This window comes from Lactuca serriola, chromosome 4 (genome assembly GCF_051521515.1).
Source record: "Lactuca serriola cultivar US96UC23 chromosome 4, Lser_US96UC23_V15, whole genome shotgun sequence".
Lineage (NCBI taxonomy): Eukaryota > Viridiplantae > Streptophyta > Magnoliopsida > Asterales > Asteraceae > Lactuca > Lactuca serriola.
The window spans coordinates 271,032,887-271,048,011 of record NC_136411.1 but is presented as its reverse complement, the minus strand read 5'-3'; the positions used below and the strand labels follow the sequence as shown (position 1 = coordinate 271,048,011).

The 15,125-nt window shown below is 36.2% G+C and overlaps 1 protein-coding gene across 1 annotated transcript; it reads left to right on the top strand.

Annotated features, from left to right (window-relative positions):
• The first annotated feature begins 807 nt into the window (after positions 1 to 807).
• LOC145099348 (uncharacterized) lies at positions 808 to 3,575 on the top strand. Its single transcript, XM_079036935.1, has 6 exons — positions 808 to 942; positions 1,124 to 1,509; positions 2,029 to 2,338; positions 2,682 to 2,904; positions 2,947 to 3,038; positions 3,198 to 3,575. The coding sequence occupies exons 1-6, from the start codon at positions 808 to 810 to the stop codon at positions 3,573 to 3,575; spliced, it is 1,524 nt and encodes a 507-aa protein (XP_078893061.1).
• The last annotated feature ends 11,550 nt before the right edge of the window (positions 3,576 to 15,125 follow it).

The window sequence follows — 15,125 nt, the reverse complement described above, 5'->3', positions numbered from 1 at the left end:
ACCCGATACTGCCGTTAAACGGGGCTTTTGGTCGCACCCGATTTAGTGGTCGTAACAATAAAACTTAACATTTTCCAAATAAATGGAAATGGGTGTTATGTGTTTTTATTTCTTTTTATCACGACTTAACGGCATGTTAAATGTAAACAAATGGAATGTTTATTAAATTGACGCCCTCTAATTAACGGAACTTTTATACAGTGGAATATTCCGTTAACGGTAACGGGGAAATGTAACGGGACAACTTGGGTTGTCACAATAATGGTGAAGGTACTAGTGGGAAGAATGGTAATTTTAACAGGAGTAATAATTTCAGAGGTAATAATGGGAATAGAGGTGGTAATGGAAAGGGTTATGCTCAATTGAATAATCAAAGATATAGTGGGAAGAATGGTAATTTTAACAGGAGTAATAATTTCAGTGGTAATAATGGGAATAGAGGTGGTAATGGAAAGGGATAGAATGGGAACTGGAATAATAAAGGGGTGTGTCATTGGAATTTAGAAAAGAATAAAAGATATGAGAAGTTTGTTAATGGTCAGGCTTTGGCTGGTAATCAGGGGATAAAGGAGAACAAGGTTCAGGGGTATGCTATGAAGAATGACAACATAAAAGAGGGTGGTAACAAGAGTCTTGAAAGTAAGAATACTTCTAGTGATGGTTACATTAATAAAAACAGTTTTGAAATTCTGGGAACGATTGATGAGGAAGTGATGGATAAAATGGAAGAGGATGCTAAAGGGGGGTAAAGTTGAAGTTTATCAGGAAGGAAATTATGTTGTTTCTTCTTTTGATGTTATTGGAATAATGAATAAGGAGTTGGATCCTTCTAAGAGTGATGGGAAGGGTAGTGCAGGGAATGAAAATAATAAAATGAAGAATAGTAGGATGGTTCAGAGGAATAGTAAAAACAAAGAGGGGATTTCTCAGGCATTTGAGGAGGTAAATGCCATAAACTCTAGTATTTCCCAATGATGACTATAAGGGTATGGAATGTCAGGGGTTTGAATAAAGCTGTTAAGCAAAAGGAGGTTATTGATGTTATTAGAAGCAATAACCTTGCTATATGTGCTGTGGTGGAATCTCATGTTAAGATCTTAATCTTAAGAATGTTTGTGTTAAGATTTTTGGTCAATGGGATTGGGTGTCTAATAATAGTAGCTGTGAGGCTGGAACTAGGATAATTGTTGGTTGGAATCCAAGACTATTTGATGTGATGGTGATTTCTCAGTCTAGACAAGTTATTCACTGTTATGTTAGATTCTGTGATTCCGATTATAGCATGTATTTGTGTTTTATTTATGCTGCTTCAAAATATATTGAGAGAAGGTTGTTATGGGATAATTTGAAGAAACATAGTTTGGTTGTTAAGGAGGAAGCTTGGGGAATATTAGGTGATTTTAATGTTGCTTTAAAGCCATCGGAATATTCTGAAGGTTGTTCTAAAACTCCGAAAGGAGTTGAAGATTTTATTGATTGTATAAACTTTATTGAAGTTGAGGATCTGAGGTCATTTGGGTTTCAGTTTACTTGGAATAAAACTCCTGCTAGGAATAAGGGCCTTTTGAAGAAGTTAGATAGAGTAATGGTCAATTTGGAATAAAAATATGTTCCTGTTGGCAAGATGAGATGGAAACCTTCTTTTAGGTTTGCTAATTTTATCACATAGAAAGAGGAGTTCTTACCCTTGGTTAAGGAAGTTTGGGATGCTAATATTGAAGGATTGTTTATGTTCAAAGTATGCCAAAAGTTGAAGATTCTTAAAAAGCATTGTAGGGAGCTTTGCAATAAACATAGGGGGTATGGGAAGAGAATTCAAATGTTAAGAGAGGAGTTGGAAAGTAAATAATCTGAAATTGATCTTAATCCTTTTGATGATAAGATTAGGGAGGATTTTGCTAATATTCTTTTTGATTTTAATGTTGCTTGCAATGATGAAGAAAAACTTCTTTTCCAAAGATCTAAGATAAATTAGTTGCAGGAAGGGGATAATAACACTAAGTTTTTTCATAGAGTTATGAAGATCAGGGGAAATAGAAATAGAATTCTGATGGTTCTTGATGAAGATGGTAGATGGGTTAGTGGGAAGAATATGAAGGATAAATTTGTTTCTCATTTCCTTAACTTTTTGGGATGTAAAGATGTTATTGAGTTATCATGTTTAGATGATGAATCCTTTCATAATAAATTGGATAGTAGGGTGGCAGCTAATATGATTAGAGTGGTGACTGATGAAGAAATCAAAATTGCGATGTTTGATATTGATGACAATCGTGCCCGTGGACCAGATGGTTACTCCTCTAAATTTTTTAAAAGTTCTTGGAATATTGTTGGGCTGGTAAATTGTTGAAGGGAATCAATGCTACGAGAATTGTGCTGGTTCCTAAAGTGGAGTTCCCGAGGAAAGTTTCTGATTTCCGTCCTATAGCCTACTGTAGAACTTTTTATAAGTGTATCAGTAAGATTATAGTGAATAGAATCAGAAATAGTTTGGGTGATATTGTGAGAAAAATCAATCAGCTTTCATTCCAGGAAGATCTATTTTGGATAATATTCTCCTTGCTCAGGAGCTGATGGTGGGGTATAAAAATAAGAGGGGAGTTCCCAAATGCACCATAAAAATTGATATTCAAAAGGCATATGATACGGTGGATTGGAATTTTCTTAATAGAATTTTGCAGGGGTTTGGGTTTCACCCGGTAATGATTCAGTGGATTATGGCTTGTGTTTCTTCTCCGTGGTTCATGCTAAATTTAAATGGTGAAGATCATGGGTATTTTAAAGGAAAGAGGGTTCTTAGGCAGGGTGATCCATTATCTCCTTACCTTTTCACTATAGTTATGGAGGTGTTTAATATCATCCTTTTGAAGAAAATTGAAGATGGCCAGAATTTTAAGTTTCATAGTAAGTGTTTGTCCCTTAAAATCACGCATTTATGCTTTGTAGATGATTTGTTAGTCTTTTCTTATGGAAATGGGAATTCTGCTAGAGTTATAAGGGATGCTCTTGATGATTTCAAAAAAGTTTCAGGGTTGAAGGTGAGTATGGAAAAAAGTCAGATTTTCTTTAGTTGTGTTAAGCCTAATATGAGAAGGATTATCTTGGGCATTCTTCCTTTTGACATTGGGAGATTTCCTTTTAAGTATTTGGGAATTCCTATGTGTGTTACTAAGCTATTTGAAAGAGATTGTAGATAGCTTATTGAGAAGATTAAGATGAGAGTTTTCAATTGGAAAAGTAAGGCTTTATCGTTTGCTAGAAGACTACAGCTCATTAATTCTGTTTTGACATCTATTCATGTGTATTGGGCTTCCATTTTTAAAATTCCCATTGCTACTATTAAAGAGATTGAAAAGCTTTGTAGAAGTTTCTTGTGGGCAAATGGTGAGATAGTCAAAGGGAAAGATAAAGTCAAGTGGTTTGATATTTGTAAGCCGAAAATTTATGGTGGTTTAGGAGTGAAGAATCTAAGGAAATGGAATGATGCTTTGTTAGCTAAACATGTGTGGAATGTGATCAATAAAAAAATTCTCTGTGGGTTCAATGGGTGTTTTCCAATTACATTGGAAACATGAATTTTTGGGATATTTTGCAAAAAAGAGTATGAGCTGGACATGGAAGAGGTTCCTTGAGGTGAGAAAACTTGTTAGGCCCCATGTTGTTTCGTGTGTGGGAAATGGGATGAATACTTCTCTCTGGCATGATTGGTGGCACCCAATTGGTATATTAAGCTCTGTTATATCTAGAAGAGAATGGTTTAGTAATGGGTTTTGTGATACTTCATTGGTCAGTGATGTTCTAGACTATGATACGTATACTTGGCCGGTTGAGTGGCTTAATAATTTCCAGGATTGAAGGATGCTCCTATGATTTGTATTGACCCTAATCTGAGAGATGTGGCATGTTGGAGAGATAAGAAAGGAATATGTAAGCAATTTTCATGCAAACAGGTGTGGTGTGATATTAATAATTTTTGAGACAAAGTTCCTTGGTATGATATTGTTTGGTATGGTAATTGCATTCCTCGAAACTCGTTTATTTTGTGGATGGCTATTATGGATAGATTGAAAACCCAGGATCGTGTCAGAGGTTGGGAAGTTTCTGGTATATTACTTTGTTCTTTTTGTGCTGTTTCCCCTGATTCACATGATCATCTCTTCTTTAAATGTGATTATTCTCATCTTATTTGGAAGTATTTTTGTAATAAGATTGGGATTAATCTTTTTGTGGATGATTGGAATGATTTGGTTATGAAACTATGCAGTTTGTTTAAAAGGAAATCTGGTGAGAATCTGGTTAATAAATGTGTTTTTGCTAGTTGTGATGCTCATATTTGGAAAGAAAGAAACTCTAGACTCTTTAGTAAAAGGAGAAAATCGTATAAAGGGGCGATTGCTTGTATTGAAAGTGAAATATATTTAAAACTGTTGGGGTTGAGGAAGAAGGTGAAGATGGTCAATGATAAAGTTTTTATGGATTGGGGTATTTCTGGAATGGAAAAATTTTAATCTATGGAAGTCATTTTATGGATTATTAATTTGTTTGTTGGTGGCTTTTGGGGTTGGGGTTGGCAGAGAAGATTGTGTGTCGCTGGTGATTTTAAAGCTGTGGATTGGTGGGGGCTTTTTCGGAATAAATTACTTCACAAAGGAATTGACGGAATGTGTTACTGGTTTGAGAGTATGCTCTCAAATCATGTGACTTGTACCTATGGGATTTTCTGTTTGGATATGATCTTAATTGAGATTATTCAAATGGAGAATCCTAGACATGTGATTGATGCCATGTTTAGTATGAAACTTGTGCTGATTTATTGGAGTTTTGGTATTAGCTTGCTGTGGTTTGGCTTGTGTTTGATATGCAGGAAGTTTTTGCAAAGGATGGAGTTGGATTATATTTGCAAGAAGATGGAGTCTTTTTTGTTGAAGACTAAATGGAGGATTGATAAGAGGAGTAGAAACAGATGATGCGGGGCTGATAAATTAATGGGATTTTTTTTCTAGTTGCAATTATGAGTGTTATAATTGTGTTATCTTTTATTGGTTCTATTTTGTGTATTGTGTTGTAAGTTTTGTGGATTTTTTGGGGTTGTTCTTAATGCTTGGCCTTCAGACTGTGGGTTTTTTAAAGGGCCTTACCCCTTGCTTAGGAATTAATGATCTTTGGGGTTTTTGGTGGTGCAAGGAGGCGAGGTTACCTTTTTTCCCACTTTCAATATGTCTTTGGACTAGGTTTAAGGATAAAAAGGTTTTTTGGGTTTTTGGGTGGTTAAGTTTGGTTATTAAAAAGTGGCTTGGTAGTTGGTTATGGATAGGTTGGTTAGACTTGTATTTTGTTTGATTTTGTTGTTTTTGGTTGGTTTGTATTCTTTTATTCTTTTAATAAAGTTTGCTGAGCTTTGGCACTTTCTAAAAAAAATACACTATCATATAGACATAATATTATCGTGTATACAATATTTAGCATGCGTTTTCCCCTTAAAATATTAGAAAGTGGGGCCGTGAAACTCACCCTAGTAGCGTGATTTTTTGTAATCTAAGCAGAAATGGTCAGCGGTACGAGGTGATCCAGACATGGATCATGAAAGCCCAAGGTGATGGATTAGTGATTACTAGTAGGCAAGAAGGTCGTTTGGGCTCGATGGTTGCGTTGTGCGTGGTAACCTACAAATTGGATTATGGTCACATGAAGGCTAGGGAAACATTTTAAATGCTTCATAAGTGCTCAAAACTGATACTTTTTGCTTCATAAAGCCTCCTAGCCATTTTTGATACTCTTTGGTGGATTAGGGTTACACTATAATGCTTCTTATGGCTCCTTGATGGAGCATGGATGTTTTTTTATTCATTAGTGTGTCAGACGTTTTTTTGTGTGGTTTCCCGAGTTTCTTTAATTTTCATTACTAGTTTTACTGAGTAGTTGGTTGGGTGGCTTGTAACCGCCAACTTTGTAATAAATGCTTCATATATGCCAAATTTATGCATGGAAAAATTAGATAGAGAAATTTTTAATCAAAAGAACCCTTGTTTAGTATAGTTCACTATTTGTCATAGTCAAGACGTGTTCTTGACTTGATACGCATTCAATCAAATATGTCTTGGATTGTTTTCACGGGTATACAACTTAGTAGGTCTTGATTTTTTTACTAATCTATCCATTTCTTCCCATACATGTATCATTGTGGTTGTTATTCTAGCTTAATTTACCTAAACTCAACCCTACTCACTTAATCAAGCCCATAAAGGCATCAAAAGGCAATCACCTTTGTGTCCCTAAACTTACGGTACGGGAGTTGCTGATTCGTGAAGCTCATGGTGGTGGTTTGGCGAGTCATTTTTCCATTACCAAAACTTTGGAGGAGCTTTAAGAACATTTCTTTTGGCCTAAGATGTTGGGATGTAACCAACATAGTGGGCAAGTATGTTACATGTAAGATGACGAATAAAATTTCAAGTATGGTGTTTTTACACTCCGTTGTCGGTTCCTATTCGTCCTCTGGAAGATGTATCAATGGAATTCATTATGGCTCTGCCTAGAACTTAAAGGGGGAAGGAATCCATTATTGTGGTGGTGGATAGGTTTTCAAAAATTTCTCACTTCGTGTCATGTCATAAAAACCAATGATGCATCTAATGTGTCAAATTCGTACTTTAAAGAGGTGGTTCGCTTGCATATTATTCCAAAAAATATTGTCTCTCAGAGTGAATCTATGTTTTTGAGTTACTTTCGGAACACTTTGTGGATGAAAGCTAGTATTAAGTTACTTTTTCATACATCCCATCGTCCACAAACTGATGGGCAAACGAACGTGACAAATAGAACTTTGGGTGGGGGTTGGTTAGCAAAACTCAAAAACATTTGGATATCAAACTTGTACATGCTGAGTTTGCCTGTAATCGCTCTCCTACTTATGCTACATGTCACTCTCCTTTTGAAGTGGTGTATGGTGTAAATCCTTATATTGTCACACCCCAAAACCAAGAACGGCGGAAACGTTCTGAGGCGGAGGACGTCATGTATAGTATCACAACACAGAAATATAGTAAACAAGCAAACAACATCATCCATTGCATTAATAATGTATTTTAATACAAGTGTGTTATGTACAGTTTATAGACACCAAAAATATGAATCAAAATAAAAGACAAGTCTTGTAGGTGCTCCATCTTCTCAAAAGCTGGCATCGGTACCTGTCTACTGATGACCTGAGATTACAAATTATTTTGAAAGAGTTTATCAGCATTAAAGCTGGTGAATTCATAAGTATTTAGTGTCATAAATTGTATGAAAATATTTGTAAGTGTTTGTATGTGAGAGTTTTTAAAATGTTTGTATCACCTAGAAAATACTATATTTTCTATTAGTATAAAAGCACCCTCCTACCAAGGCATCAAGTGTACTGAATGCTTGTTCATTGTAAAAGTGTGCATCTTTCCCAAATGTGACTATTATTAGTAAATATAGATTTTACATTACTCTTTATGTGAGGAGATCACCAAGTAGATGTAAAGGGAAAATAATGAAGTACTGTATTATGATATTATAACTACTATTGTACTAACTACCTTAAACCAATTGTTAGTTAAGGTAAAATGTGATGTAATTGTATCCATACTTGATCGATCTAGTGAAACACGATGCTCGAAGACGTCGAAATGTTATGACATTCATCACCCGAAGACCTGCAGGTCCCACTGTAGCTAGCAACAAGGTGTAGGATGGTCAGTCCGGTATAGATCTATACACAAATTCACGCTCTCCCTTCAGGAGACTTTGGATACAAGATGAGCCATGACCGAGATGCCATGCCCTGAGGTAGTGCCCCACATTTATTGCATAGTGTGTATGTAGTGTATGTAATAGTGTAGTGTACGTCTTTCCTGATCCTCATCATGGTGAGTTCTCTAGTGTAGTATATATAGTATGTATGAATAGTATGTATTCGTGTATGTTCTCTTTGTCTAGTGAGTAGTATGTTCTCTATGACTCTTATTATAGTGTGTTCAGTTGTATAGTGTAGTGTATTGTTTACAGTGACTCATGTATAAACTGACTCTTTGAATGTTACATTGTACTAGAAGTAGTGAGTAGTTTACTAGAAAGATTGTTTGTATAACTGAGTATATTGAAATAAGACAGAAAGCTTTTATGTCTATACATATACACATGAACACATGATATATAACTAAGGATCAAATGACACTCGGACAAACAATAGGGGACTCTAAGTCCACAACGAAACAAGGAACAGGAAATAGAGCATATTATCAGTCCTAAGTCCTTCAAACCTTATTCATATAACCATATATGTATTGGACATGATTTGACAGTATATAAGTTTAAAGAGTTTTGAAAGTAAATATTAGGAAACTAAAACTAGGTTTTATAACGAGTTTAACATGTAAAAGTGTTTGGAAATCATTTTGAGGTAGTTTTGTTGACAAGACAGTTTAAAGCATAGTAAATCCATTTGTATGCTAGTTATTAATCACATGTGATTGATGTAATAACTAGTATAACTCAACTTGTATCCCCCCCATAAAAGCATTTAAAAACATAATAAAGGTTAATTAAGGGGTATGAACTCACCTGTAGTGAATGGTTTGGATGAACGGATGGTATAGGATGCTAAGTGTCAAGTGAAGACTTGAGCACACACACACACACATATCCTAATTAACATATAATAACACATATATGTATCCAGTTAGTCAATTAACAACTAATTACTCAATTAAAGACACCCTAAAACATGGATAACACTTTGATTCAAGTGCTAGGAGTACATTAGGGTTGCATCTAAGGGGTGTAGGGCTTCTCAAAGGAGTTTATGGTCCAAATGGTAACAACTCATGAGTTTACGACCCATGTGCATTTCCCCATGAGTTTACGGCCGTAAACTCATGGTATTAAGTACCATTTTGTGTTTTGAGGTTTTATAAGTCATAAAGAAGTATCCTTACTTCAAGTCTAAGCCTTAGGAAGTCATGGCGGCACAATTTCACCTCTTTATAGAGTTTACGGCCCATGGACCATTCCTCATGGGTTTACGGCCATAAACTATATATGTTCATGGTCTTTTTGATGCTTAAGGTCCTAAACACTTCAAGGAAGTGATCTAGATTGGTATCCAAGGGGGAGGGACTAGGGTTCACTTTGCGCCATCTATTAGGGTTTACTGCCCAAGAACATTTCTTGGTCGTAAACACCTTTGATCTAGTGTTTCTTTGTGTTTTCTAGTTAGTTGAATAAGAAGTGAAACAAGCCTTATAACACACTAGGGTAAGAATACTTACAATAAAGGAGCTTGAAAGGGAGTTTATGGCCCAAGAACACTAGTGTGTGTTCTTGGTGAAATGAAGAATGCTTGAAGATCTAAACAAATGGAATGATTTCATGGATGAAATCATGTAAGATCACTAGATTAAGGAAGAGATCAACAAAACAAGGAGGAAAACACTTACATTTTGGAAGATTGGAAGAGAGGGGTTATGATCCTTGAGAGAGAATGGTGGAAGTTCTTGAGTATGAAAGTTGGAAAATGAAATAATGAAGAGTAAACTCATGCCTTAAGCATGAGTTTACGGCCATAACGGAGTTTACGACCCAAAATCCAAAATTTTGGCCGTAAACTACTTATTAGGGGTTTAAGTGTGTGTTTGCTACTTCAAGACCCTAGAAAGTACTTCCTTTTATTCATTTGTTTGAAGAATTATTAATAAAACACCCAAAACAAACTTTAAACTGGCTAAAAATTAGCAGAAATGTATCTGACTTTTATTTGAAGTGCTTGACTGTAGGGTTTGTATGAATGAAAATTCCGGGTTGTCATATCATCCCCCCGTTAGAGGGAATTTGTAACACCCGTCAAAATTAGGTCAATAACAATCACATGTGATTATGCCAATCATGTAATGTGATTTTGTTAAACTAGTAATGTGATAAACTTACTATGTAATTCATGTTAAAGTATGTTCATACGATTACAAAAATATAGAGAACATCTAAATTTGACTTCGCGTGTAGAAGTTATGATAAATTCAAACGCTATAATGCCTTATAACAAGAGGGATTTAAAATAGACTTAGAATTAGCTATTTTAGTCCAAAAGAAAGTCGTAGTGCTCGTAAATACCTACGTGTGGATATAAAGAACGTAAAAACGGAGTTCGTATGCAAAAGTTATGGCCTTCCGAAGATGCAGCTGTCAGAACCCTAATTTGACTCACGACGTGAGCATCAAAAATTCATGACGTGAGGAGTCAACAGACACTAATCGGAGCTAGAAAACATGCGTTAAGGCTATGGGATGACTCATGGAAGTTCAAGACGTGAACCTATCATGTTCACGACGTGAATGGCCCCAGAACACCCTATAAATAGCAATCAAAGCTCATTCAATCCTTACACCTTCTCCTTTCATTCTCTCTCGTTTCCGAAGGCCGTTTTCCCTTCTCGAGCCTGACAACGACCGGCCTCTGACTGTTTAGATTCTATAATCAAGCTACTAAGGTGAGTTTCACGGCCCCACTTTCTAATATTTTCGGGGGAAAACACATGCTAAATATTGTATATACGTTACTATTATGTCTATATTAGTATCAACGTAGATAGTTATTTAACCGGGATATAGTTATTCTAAATATAATATTTTGAATATATACAACTATTATCATCTTGTTAGCATGTTATTATACTAATGTAGATCTTGAGTTATACTTAGGATTCTATATATATGTTGTGTGCGATATAGTTCCGAAGTTATATTCGGAAGTTCTATATGTTAATTTATAAAGTTTGTTGTTATTATTGGTTTTATGTCAAGATAAAACCTCGTTTTACTTCAAGCTATAGCTGTTATACTGCCTAAATGTTATGAAATTAGGAGTAATGTTTAAAAGCGTAGTCTAGTAACTTAGGGTTTTAGACATGAAAATGCTTTTGTTGTTAGAAATATAGAACGTCGTCAAAGTCTACCTGAGCTACTGTATTCATCATCTAAGATTGGGGATCTTAGTGAAAGTCCTCTGACCTGTATTCGTTAATCCCGTGTGAGTGAGGAAGTCGTGTATAATTAGTATACGGGTTGACCACCCCACTTGTGACTATTAGCTACAGTCAACCAAAAGCGAGTAATGAACTATCCTTTTATTTATTATTGTTCCGGCGTCGATGAAACATGCGGAAACTACCGCAAGGTGTGATCCTTGTACTACCGCAAAGTGTGATCCTTGTACTACCACAAGGTTTAATCCATGTATTATCGCAACGTGTGATCCTTGTAATAATAATAGGAGGTATATGACTAAGTCATACAGTCGCAGCTACAGACTCATGGTAGCGCAACTTTAGAAGCATTATACTTTGTCGATATACAAGTATGAATGTTAAGTATAAGTTTCCCAAAGACTTATACTCTAAGTATAAGAATCTAGTAGGTATATTACTTATATATTAAGTAGAGCACTATACCTATCCTACATACTCGTATAGAATTGAAATAGATTTATACGTATCGGTTTTACTCGTATAGAATTGAAATAAGATTTATACGTAGCAACTTAGTTTGTATGGAATTACAAACATTTATATTTTTAATATATAATACTTATAGGTATATACTTATTTGGTAAGTAAAATTTTATACCTAGGATATATATACTAAACGTCGAAGAGTCAAAATGATACTTTTAAAACTATACTTTCAAAACTATACTTTTGAACTTGGAAAATGTATTATTTTTATATGGACTCAAAACCTGTGGACTCACCAACTTTATGTTGATGTATTTTAAATTGCATGCTTTTTCAGGAAGTTGATAACTATGATACGAGAAATGACGTTACACTGCCCGGTGTTTCCGCCGACGGCCAGGGTGTGACAGAATTTCGTCCCAAAATTAGAGTTTAAGCAAATAAAGTAGTTACGATAACTAAACGAATAGATGAGGATATTTCAATTTCATTTGATCATCGCGCTCCCATGTGAATTCCGGTCCTCGCTTGGCGTTCCAGCGAACCTTCACTATCGGGATGCGGCTTTGCTTTGTTTGCTTGACCTCACGGTCAATGATCTCTACAGGTTCTTCCACGAAGTTGAGGTTCTCGCTGATCTCGATCTTGTCGAGTGGGATTACAAGAGTCTCGTCGGACATACACTTTTTCAAGTTGGAGACGTGGAATGTAGAATGTACGTTACTGAGTTCGCGCGGTAGATTGAGTTTGTAAGCTACAGGGCAGATTCGGGCAAGAATCTTGAAAGGCCCTATGTATCTTGGATTTAGCTTCCCACGCTTTTTGAAGCGTATTAAGCCCTTCCATGGTGAGACTTTCAAAAGAACACGATCTCCCACCTGGAGTTCCAAACGTTTCCTTCGTTTGTCTACGTAGCTTTTCTGTCGGTCTCTAGAGGATTTAAATCATTCACGAATCTGAACGATCTTCTCTGTCGTTTACCGAATGATCTCTAGACCTGTGAGAGTGTTGTTAGGAACTTGTCCTTTACCTAACTGAGTGTCACCCAACGCAGCCCAGCACAGAGGGGATCTGCACTTTCGGCCATAGAGGGCTTCAAATGGAGCATCCTTTATGCTCGTGTGATAACTATTGTTATAGGAAAATTCGACAAGGGGTAAGTGATTATCCCATGCCTTCCCAAAGTCAATCACACATGCTCTTAGCATATCTTCTAGTGTTTGTATCGTTCTCTCACTTTGTCCGTCGGTCTGTAGGTGGTAGGCTGTACTCATGTCCAGCCTCGTCCCTAGGGAACTTTGTAGCGACTGCCAAAACCTTGAAGTGAACCTACTATCTCTATCGGAGATAATGGATATAGGGACACCATGCAGTTGTACGATTTCCCTAATGTAAGTTCTTGTAAGCTTCTCCATTTTGTCAGTCTCTTTGATTGGTAGGAAATGCACGGATTCGGTCAATCTAGCGACGATGACCCAATTGGTATCAAGTCCACTCGTTGTCTTGGGAAACTTGCTTATGAAGTCCATAGTAATCCGTTCCCATTTCCACTCCGTTATCTCCGGTTGTTGAAGTAAACCAGATGGTTTCTGGTATTCGACCTTAACCTTGGCGCAAGTAAGGCATTTACTCACGAAGGTAGCAATCTCTACTTTCATGTTAGGCCACCCACATAGCTTTTTAAGGTCCAGATACATCTTATCAGAACCCGGGTGGACAGAATATCGAGTGTTGTGCGCCTCGGTCATGACCAAGTCTCTAAAGCCACCGTGTTTCAGTGTCCGAATCCGGTCCATGAGAAATAAGGCTCCACAATGAGCTTCACGAATCAGCAACTCCCGTATTTCATGTTGAGGGACACAAAGGTGATTGCCTTTTGATGCCTTTATGGGCTTGATTAAGTGAGTAGGGCTGTGTTTAGGTAAATTAAGCTAGTATAACAACCACAAATGATAGGTGTATGGGAAGAAATGGATAGATTAGTAACAAATCAAGACCTACTAAGTTGTATACCTGTCAAAACTATCCAAGACCTAATATTTGTTTGAATGCGTATCAAGTCAAGAACACGTCTCGACTATGACAAGTAGTGAACTATAACTTTAATTCAAAGTGAACAAAGGTTCTTTTGATTAAGTGAGTAGGGTTGTGTTTTGGTAAATTAATCTAGAATAACAACCACAAATGATACGTGTATGGGAAGAAATAGATAGATTAGTAATAAATAAAGACCTACTAAGTTGTATACCCGTGATAACTATCCAAGACATAATATTTGATTGAATTCGTATCAAGTCAAGAACACATCTCGACTATGAAAAGTAGTGAACTATAACTATAATTCAAAGTGAACAAAGGTTCTTTTAATTAAAATTTCATCTATCTCTTTTTGCCATGCATACTTGGCTGCTTATATGAAGCTTTTATTACAAAGTTGGTGGTTACAAGCCACCTAACCAACTAGTCAGTAAAACCAATAATGAAAATTAAAGAAACTCGTGAAACTACACAAAAAAACGTCTCAGATACTAATGAATGAAAAAAGCGTCCATACTCCATTAAGGAGCCACAAGAAGCATTAAACTGTAACCCTAATCCAGCAAAGAGTACAAACTATGGCTAGAACGCTTGATGAAGCAAAAAGTAACGGTTTTGAGCACATATGAAGCCTTTAAAATGTTGTTGCAGCCTTCATGCGACCTTAAATCAATTCGTAGGTTACCATGCACAACCCAACAATTGAGTTGAAACCACCTTCTAGCCTACTAGTAACCACTAATCCACCACCTTTTGGGCTTTCATGATCCATGCATGGATCATACCCTCCCCCTTTGAAAGGAAATGACCTCAATTCATCAAGGCCATCCTCAACAAGATATAGTGAAAGGTCTCCCACACTAAAGCTAGCATGAACTCCATAGTCTCCTCCCAAATCCACCTTATAAGCATTATCATTTACATGCGACACCACTTTGTAAGGACCTTCAGCTCTTGGCATCATCTTTTGTTCTTCCGTTTGTTAGGAAAACATTCTTTCCTCGTATGTACCTAAACCAAGTCACCATCTTTAAAGAGACGTGGTTGCCTATGCATGTTGGAATTCTGTTTGTACACGTCATTCACGGCTTCAATCTGCACACGAACGTGTTGGTTGTGACAACCCGATATTTTGAAACAATAAAATATATCTCCAGTTAAATATAGGTCAAAATATAACTTTCCTAAAAATCTTATTTGGGTTAAATAAAGTAGTAGAAATCGTATCAAGGTTTTCGTACATATAAAAAACACTAAAATCTGAGTTATAACGAAGAAGTTATGACCAATCTAAGATTCGCAGCAAAAACCAGCAACGTTGATAGACGTTAAACGCAAAGTTTCGATACAGTAATTTTTAGCCTTAGGTATCTGAATGAAAGTCGTAGATATCATTAAACCACGAGCGTACTTAAAATGAACGTCCAAATCTGACTTCCTATGAGGAAGTTATGATTTTTCCAAAATCCGGATATAGCAGTAGACAACTAAAAACTCGAAATAGAGATCGAGAGACTTTTGGCCAAAACAACTTAAATGAGAGTTGAAGGTCTCGACAATAATAGTTTGATGGTAAAAAGACAAACGAAAACGGACGTCGGATAAAGAAGTTAT